The sequence below is a fragment of the Meriones unguiculatus genome, chromosome 16 (assembly GCF_030254825.1).
Source record: "Meriones unguiculatus strain TT.TT164.6M chromosome 16, Bangor_MerUng_6.1, whole genome shotgun sequence".
Lineage (NCBI taxonomy): Eukaryota > Metazoa > Chordata > Mammalia > Rodentia > Muridae > Meriones > Meriones unguiculatus.
Window position 1 is genome coordinate 39565187 of NC_083363.1, and position 8823 is coordinate 39574009.

The following is an 8823-nucleotide window of genomic DNA, read 5'->3' on the forward strand; positions in this document are numbered from 1 at the left end:
TTTTTTAAAGGAAAAGGTTTGTAAAAATGAAAAAAGGTTGTGTTATAGCAGCCACATTTTACTTGTTTGGTCAAGGATTCCTATTTTTATATGATGTTTTGAATATTTTGTTTGATTGACACAGAAAAATTACATATAGTCACACAGAGTGTCTCATGTGACACGTTGATACATCTATCCATTATGTGACCAGCAACCCAGGGCCAGTGTATCTAGTGCTTCAAACACCAATTGTTTCCTCATAGGAAACAATAATCTTTAAATATCCCTGCGAGAAACCAAAATTTCATGTTTTTGACGTGTTATCTTTGTGATAATTTATCAGATGTGACATCGTGCTGGCTTTAGCTTAGCCTCGCTATATCTACCCTTGCTTAAAATATGCTTCTTTTTGCAAATTCAGTAAGGAAATGTGTGACAGGATCATTTTACAGTGAAAGAGCTGGCATCATGAGAAAAAGCCACTTTTCTATGTAACGTGGCATTTGTGAAAGAGAGAGGAGGCCCAGAGAAATTCCAGGATTGGGTGCCCATCACAGTCAATTATTAATCTTGGATCTTCTCACTGCCATCGCCTGATTCCTGAAGACATCACCCACCTGAGGCAGACGGAAGTTCCCACTCCAGCCAAAACTGTGATCCCCCGAGGGCACCTTCTTCAAGGTCAGGAGCCTCCTGCCTTGGGAGAAAGCTCTGGAAAAGCCATGTTGGAGGAAACCCTGCCGAGCAGCCTGGACCAAAGACAGCCCAGCAGACAGAAGCGGTCAGTGCAGAGGACGGGCCCCATGGAGGACCACAACTGGCCACAGTACTTCAGAGACCCCTGTGACCCAAACCCTTGCCAGAACGGAGGCATCTGTGTGAACGTGAAGGGCATGGCCAGCTGCAGGTAGGCTCTAAGGCGAAGAGTGGCAGGTGGTGGGTGAGGTGGCATATATGAGTCATCACGATGGTGGGGTCAAGGAGGGGTGTCAGGAGGTAAAGTTCTGGCCCTGCCAACTTGAGGACTTGAGTTTGGGCCCCCGGCACCCACATAAAACATCAGAACCCAGTGGTACATATCTGTAACACTGTGCTGGGCAGCTGGAGACAGGCGGAGTCATGGAGCTCATTGGCCCAACACTCAAGCTAAATCTGCCAATTTCAGGCTGATTTTTGAGACACCATCTCAAAACATAAGGTGAAGAGCGACCCAAGAAGATACCCAGTGTCTGCCTCTGGCAACATGCACCTGAACACACTGTAACAACCCCCCCCCCCACACACCACCACATAGATACATAAAAGAACATGGTGATGACCACATTATACAAGACTATGGACCAGTGCTCACAAATGGCTGAAGGGTGTTGGCCTTAGGCCTTTCTGCTCTGTGACCTACCACAGTGAATCAAGATCAACCTTAAATCTTTATGGATGGCAGATGACTAACTAGTTATTTATTGGTAGCAGCAGTAATAGTTTTAGAATCCATCAATTCCGTTCTCTAATTATGTTTTCAGTAACTGTAATGATTATCACTATCATAGTTCTTCTTGCGGGTTATCATGTGTCCTTCTCAGCATTACACAATATGAATTTATTATTATTACTATTATTATTATTATTATTATTATTTTGTCCTGGTGACACAGTTCTTTTTACCTTCATCTAGTATATCAGGGAAGATAAATATACAAAGCATAATCTGTCCCAAATTATCCAGATGATAAATGCTAGAACTGGGACTTGCATAGTTCATTTTCTAATGTTCTTATGACAACCTAAGGAACACACCGTAAACAAATGTGTGTAGTGAGGGTAACATCACCTACAGCTGGGAGATGAGAGCAGGTGTAGGAGGAATACCGTATGGTTCCCCACACAGGCATGTTTTCTCTGAGTGCTCATCTCTGCATTGCTTCTTTTGTTTTGTTTTGTTTTTGTTTTTGTGACAGGGTTTCTCTGTGTAAGCCTTGGCTGTCCTGGACTCACTTTATAGACCAGGCTGGCTTTGACCTGACAGAGATCTACCTGCCTCTGCTTCCCGAGTGCTGGGACTAAAGGCATGCACCACCATGTCAGGCTTCTGCCTTGTTTCTTTTCTTTTGACGTTTTACTCGGAAATAATTTTAAGCTCGCAGGTACGCCGGAAAGAAAATACTACAGATTTCCCCGTGTCCTTAAAAATCTTCCCCTCATGTTAACATCTCACAGAACCATGTTAAAACTAGCAAAGGCAAGACTTGAACATCAATACAACATGATGGGGCAGACAGCAGGCTTCATTAAGATTTCACCAAGGTTTCCTCAATATCCCATGTCCTCAATGTTCCAGGACATCGCAATGCATTTTGTTCCGTGTCTCCTTTGTCTCTTTCAACTTGGAACAGTCTTCATTGCTCATCATTTTGACATCTTAGAAGAGTGATGATCATTACTTCATAACATTTTCCTTGTTGTAGTTGTGCTGATTCTAGTTTTTTGTTTTTGTTTTTGTTTTTTCATGATTACATGGAGCTTATGTTTAGGGACCAGAGGCAGAGAGTACTTTGCCCTTATTATATTAGCTGTTCCTGGGGACATGTCAACAAATGTTGATTCACCCCAGATAGGGCACCAATAACAGGTCAAAGACATAGTCCCATGCCCCTATATGGGCATGGCAGATAGATTCTTAGACACCACATCCCAGCATGTACTCCTACCAGCCTCACATGTCCCAGAAGGAAAATCAGGAGTTGCCACTCATGCACCAAAGTGTAGTTTCCCATATTCCTGAAGCAGGGCCTATGGGAAAGGCTTGCTAAAAGTCACTCAAGCTGGTGGGATCGGATCAGAAGGAAAAATTTGTCTGGTTGCTCTTATAGATTTTTAAGAAGTTTCTTAGTCTATAGAGGAATCCTTTAAAGGTAAAAGAAAGCCGGGTATAGTGGCTTACTGTTGTAATCCTGGCACTTAAGAGGCTGAAGCAGGAGAATGGTGGGTTTGAGGACAATAGGAGTTACACAGTAAGTACCAGACTGGTCTGAAGTGTCCTAATGACACTGTCTTAACCCCCACCCAAGAACTAAGAAAGCAAAAGAACTCCAGGGATAATAAGGGGAGCCCCGAGTTGCTAACATCCCAGAATGTGCCATGAAGTTCTCTGAAGATGACACAAAGGCAAGGATTTTCATTATGGAAGCGGTGGAGCCCTCTCCTTAGTGATAGTTATGCAAAATAACTTTTTTAAAGACGAGATTTCTCTATGTAGCCCTGACTGTCCTGGAACTCACTGTATAGACCAGGCTGGCCTTGTGCTCCAAGATCTGCCTGCCTCTGCCTCCTGAGTGCTGGGGTTAGAAGCATAAGCCACCATTGCCCAGTGCCACATAGCATTTTAAAAAGAAAAAATAGTCCCAAAGTTTAGCTAACATGCCCCTACTATGTGTCAATGACTTTAATTGGCACAGGACCTTCATTATTTCCTGTGAACTTGCAGAAACTTTGAGAAGCCATTGACAGTATGGCAACTTACAGTAGCACTCAGTTGGCATGGTCTGCGAATTTTAGCATTTCAGTGAGTGTACGAAGGCAGGGTCTCTCGTGCAGGGCCTCCATTGCAGTGTGTCTGAGCAGGGCAGGTGTAGTACTCTGTAAGTGGGCCAAGCCTTCCTCCCAAAAGCCAGAGAGTATTTTTATCCTTCTTCAGCTTAAATAATGGACAGTGAAAATGGCTGGATTATAGCTTCTACCTCAAAAAGCCATGGTGTGGCTGAACGCAATGATATGTATAAAGCCTGTGGATGGACTGGAAGTGGTCTACAGTTGTTTGCTACTCTTGTGACTATTATTGGTGAGCCATGTTGCCAGATAGCACCTAATGTCCAGATCCTCTCTACTCTGTGTCCTGGTCCACAGATGCGTCTCCGGACATGCCTTCTTTTACACGGGGGAGCGCTGCCAGGCCATGCAAGTACATGGCAGCGTGCTAGGCCTGACCATTGGCTGCATCACTGGTTTGATCTTCTTGACCTTGGTCGCATGCTCCAGCACTTACCAAAAGCTGAGGAAGTGAGCAGCTACCTGCTGACATCCGCCACACTGCAGAACGGCCTCCTCCATCCAGACCTTCCTTCCTGTGGTCAGCGTACTTTGGGATACTTTTTATCAACCATGTTTGAAAGGGGCCTCCAAAGCCAAAGCTACAAACCTCACATGGGGCTCTTCCCTTTTCCATCCCTGCACAGTTCTGTTGTCTTTCCGTGAATTGCTGGTGGACCCATTATGTCCCAAGATTGCAGTCATTACATTTAATTAGAAACGCTTTGCTTGCTAGACTTTTTCTCCTTAAATCACAAACGCTACTTGGATAGTGGCATGTTATCATCAGCTACCACATTGGCCCCTGTGCTAGGGTGTGCCTGACAGGTGTATTGTGGGTACTCGGTAAGTATTGAATGAATGAACAAATAAGTAAGTGAATAGCTGTGGAATAGTAAGTCTTTTGTTTCTATTTCGTCTCATAAAACATATGATTAAATCTATGTGCAGGTGTATTAGAACCAAATACTCAGTTTTCACCAGACACAGGAGTCTGATTGTTTATTTAGTATCTTGTGAGATGATTTCCAAGATTCCCCTGTTCAGTTGGGTTTCCATAGCGTGTGCTTTTTTTCTTACTCTGGTTTTAGGGAAGAGGCTTAATAAACACCAATAAAGATACAGCGTGTGTACTCTATGCGTGTGTGTGTGTGTGTGTGTGTGTGTGTGTGTATTTCCAAAACCTCTTTTTCAGATTCCAAGATTTTTAAGTTTTTCTTGGGGCTGGAGATATATCTGAGCTTGTAGAATGTTTGCCTAGCAAGTACAAAACCCAGGGCTGCTTCCCAGCATGCAGTGTTTATCTGTAGCCCACCATTCTGGGAGGAGGTGGAAGAATCAAGGTCATCCCCAGGTGCAAGTTTTAACCAGGTCTACATGAGACCCTAAAAGATAATGACGATGGTGGTGGTGATGACGATGATGATAGCTTATTTTCTGTGGCATCCAGGCATAACTGAATATATTATTGTAATATGTTAACTGATCAAAGGCATCAGAACTTTAAAGACGTATTTTTAGATATTTTGTCTTTCTGTAGCCCCAAGCTGATAAAAATGCAGCTGGGACAGGGAAGTTCCAAGATGGATTTAGTGTAAAGAAAAGCTTTCAATTCCCCTTGTCAGCCAGCCAAGAGTTGGCTCTTGATATTTAGCGACAGAAGAGATTCCCAGCAACCTGAGCGGTCCAGGACTTACGTGACCAGACTTCTTAGGTACAGACTTTATTGCATCTCCACAAAGTTAGCTTGCACTGGAATCAAATGTGAGGGAAAGGAAAAGTCCCTTCCATGCAAAGATAGGAGACTAGCTTGTAGGGAGCCATGAAAGGACCCAGGGGACAGGACATCTAGCTGGAGACTTAGATGCATACCTGGGAAGGAGGAGTTGAGACCCATGGCAGAGCCCCACTGCAGGGTTTCTAGTTTGGTGTGTCTGCAGTGTCCTGGTGCTTTGCATTTCTAACAGCTGCTGCTGCTGCTGCTGCTGCTACTTCTGGCCTTCTACACTTACTTTAAGGGATACTTGCAGGACAGGAGCCTTCTACAGAGGGCCTCTGAAAGACTCTGTCCTGCAGGGTATCAAAGCAGATGCTGAGACTCATAGCCAACCTTTGGGCAGAGTGCAGGGAATCTTATGAAAGAAGGGGGAGATAGAAATACCTGGAGGAGACAGGAGCTCCATAAGGAGAGCAGCAGAGCCAAAAAATCTGGACACAGGGGTCTTTTCTGAGACTGATACTCCAACCAAGGACCATTTATGGAGAAAACCTAGGATCCCTGCACAGATGTTGCCCATTGCAGTTCAGTGTCCAAGTGGGCTCCCTAGTAATGGGAACAGAAACTGTCTCTGACATGAACTCAGTGACTGGCTCTTTGATTACCTCCCCCTGGGGGGGGGGGGGCGCAGCCTTACCGGGCCACAGAGGAAGACAATGCAGCCACTCCTGATGAGACCTGATAGACTAGGATCAGATGGAAGGGGAAGGGGAGGAGGACCTCCCCTATCGGTGGAGAAGAGGGAGGGATCGTGAGATTGGGAGGGGAGGAGGGGGGAGCTACAGGTGAAATACGAAGTGAATAAACTGGAATTAATTTAAAAAGATCCAGATTTTAAAAGAGAGAGAGAGATACTGTTGTTCTAGTGAACAGGAGGCTGTCAACAAGTCATGCATCTTGGATGCAGGCTTGGACCAAGCAGTCAGCTAGCTGCCGTGCATGTTGGGTAAGAAATCACTTAGGTTGTTCTCAGTGTTATTTAATCACTGGTTCCATCCTGCGACTCAATCTTACTATCTCAAGGCTTGTGTAGGAATCAGAAAAATCCCTCCACCGTTCAGAACCGGAGGTCTGGCTTGATCAGCCAATGGACTCCTTTGCCCAGTGGGAGAAGATCACGGGAACACTGTTCTGGCAACCAGCCTCACCAACACAAAGAGCATTCCAGTATTCTTCACACCAGTAATAAATACCCCCAACTGTTAGTTGTTTAACATTACTCCCCCCCACACACACACACTCTTTTCCTCTTTTTTTAGAACAAGAGTTTGCTATGTAGCCTGGGCTAGCCTCCTCCTGTCTCAGCTTCTCAATGGATCACGGGTGTGTGCCACCATACTTTGCCTTTGTATTTCTTAGGTTATTATCGTTTTGAGATTTAAACCATTTCTTGTGCTTTATCCTACGGCGAGTATCTTTTAAAACTGATTGAACATTTCACACAAGCATACAGTATGTTTCCATCAAACCCACTCTCAACCCCTTCCCCTTGACTCCCAGCCCCCTGTGGAATCCACTTAATGCTGACAGCCCATGCATGGATGTAGAGCTGTCCACTGAGGCGTGGACAGGCCTGTCAGGGCCACAACTCTTGAAGATAATGGACTTCCTCCCCAGCAGCCATCAATTTGCCAACTTCTCCTCGTTGAGGAGTGGGACTCTGTAAGCCCCTCCCCACCCACGCTGGAATTTGCCTGACCTTCTTAGACTGCTGATAAAGATCCTCAGATGATAACCAATAAGTGTCAGAGTGACTGTTCCTTCTGGCAACATCCTGGGTACCCTTGGCCCTCCTCTAGGGCATGGACTTCATTATGGTACATCCTGGTGAAAAATCGCCTTTGGCCCATTTCTAAGCAAACCACAGCTTAATCCCTTTGTGTGGGGGCCCCTCTTCCTGCTGGGTTACACTATCGGGAACACCAAGTCTGCACTGGGGTAAACTGGGGGGCGGTCGAGAGAGAGAACGGGTGCAGCAATCAGGTCACGGAAGCACAGGCTATAGCTCTCCATGGGTTTCAGAAAAGTGTAAGACAGACAGTTGCAAAGATGCTTTGAAATACAAGCTGGTCTATAAAGATCATCTATATAAATATAGAATATATTTTATTCTGATGATATATAATATACTTTATATTTATAATAACATATAAATATAAGATAATCTATATCTGACACTACTTAGAATCTTCTTTTGCTTATTTTTCTTTACTCTGGATACTGTTTATCATCTAACTAGTCATCTATTTATATTTGTGTTTTTTTTTTCTTGTGTTTTTTTCTCTTACTTCCTTTCCTTCTCCTTCCTTCCTTCCTCCCTCCCTCTTTTTCTCTTTTTCTCTCTTCTCTCTCTCTTTCTCTCTCTTTCTCTTTTCCTCTCTTTCTCTCTTTCTCTCTTTCTTTCTTTCTTCCAAGACAAAGTTACTCTGTATAGCCTTGGCTGTCCCAGACTCAGTCTGTAGACTAGGCTAGCCTCTAACTCACAGAGATCTGCCTTCTCCTGCCTCTCTGAGTGCTAGGATCAGAGGCATGTCCCGCCATGACTGGCTGTATATTTATATCTGTACATGTTCGTGAACACAGCTAAAACAGCTGTTCTTGTTATCTTCAATATAATCTGAACATGTTTCCCCAAAAATCTCTAAGCAAAATAAATTGGAAAAAAACAAAACATGGAGCTGGAGGGATGGATCAGGGGGTTAAGAGTGATTGATGCAATTGGGGTTAGGTTCTTAGCACCCATAAAGCTCACAACTGCCCGTAACTGCAGCTTCAGGGGTCCAGAAACAGCTCTCCTCTGACCTCAGAAGGCACCTGCCCTTGCACATACCCACAAACAGACACCAACAGAAGGTTTTTGTTTGTTTGTTTTGAGATACACATGTTCCCCCTATGGTGAGTACTCTTTGCCAGACTGTTGAAAACACTAGTGTGAATACAACGCTTATGACAGGCCGCTAATAAATACTGATGTGAGAGAAAATGACAGGAAAGATTTGACAGTGGGAGATAGTGGGGCATGCACTTGTGTGTGTGTGTGTGTGTGTGTGCATGAGTACTGGTGTGAGAGATTTGACAGGGAAGGGCAGTATAGGGTATGTGCTTGCATGTGTGGGAGTGTGTGCATGTGTCTGTGATCAATGAAACTCAAAGTGAGCTTCAAGTCTAAAGACAGGCGCTGTCCTTCCCAGCCTTTCTCTGGGTTGCCTAGGGTCAGTCCTGGATTCTAGAGTGAACTGAGGCATGGACTCATTTGGGTCACAGCTTCCCTGGGGGCCTAGACAAATTTAGGACAACCGGACCCTTGTGTGACCCACCAGCTCCATGGAAAGTAGGGAGACTTGAAGATTCCTCTCAGCAAGTAAGAAAAGGAGAGTGTGGCCAGTGTGGTGGTGTGTGTCAAGACTCCCGGGACTCACTGCACAGAAGTCAGGAAGAGGCAGGAGTCTACTCCACAGTGAGTTTGAGGCCAGCATAAGCTA

At 44.8% G+C, this 8823-nt stretch overlaps 1 protein-coding gene across 1 annotated transcript in view; it reads left to right on the plus strand.

Annotated features, from left to right (window-relative positions):
* Mep1a (meprin A subunit alpha) overlaps positions 1-4686 on the plus strand; it is a 28707-nt gene extending 24021 nt beyond the window's left edge. Inside the window, exons 13-14 of the mRNA XM_021643186.2 lie at positions 589-889; positions 3883-4686. Of these exons, the coding sequence (XP_021498861.1) occupies positions 589-889; positions 3883-4039 (458 nt within the window). The 3' untranslated portion in view covers positions 4040-4686. The remainder of the gene's footprint in view (positions 1-588; positions 890-3882) is intronic.
* The last annotated feature ends 4137 nt before the right edge of the window (positions 4687-8823 follow it).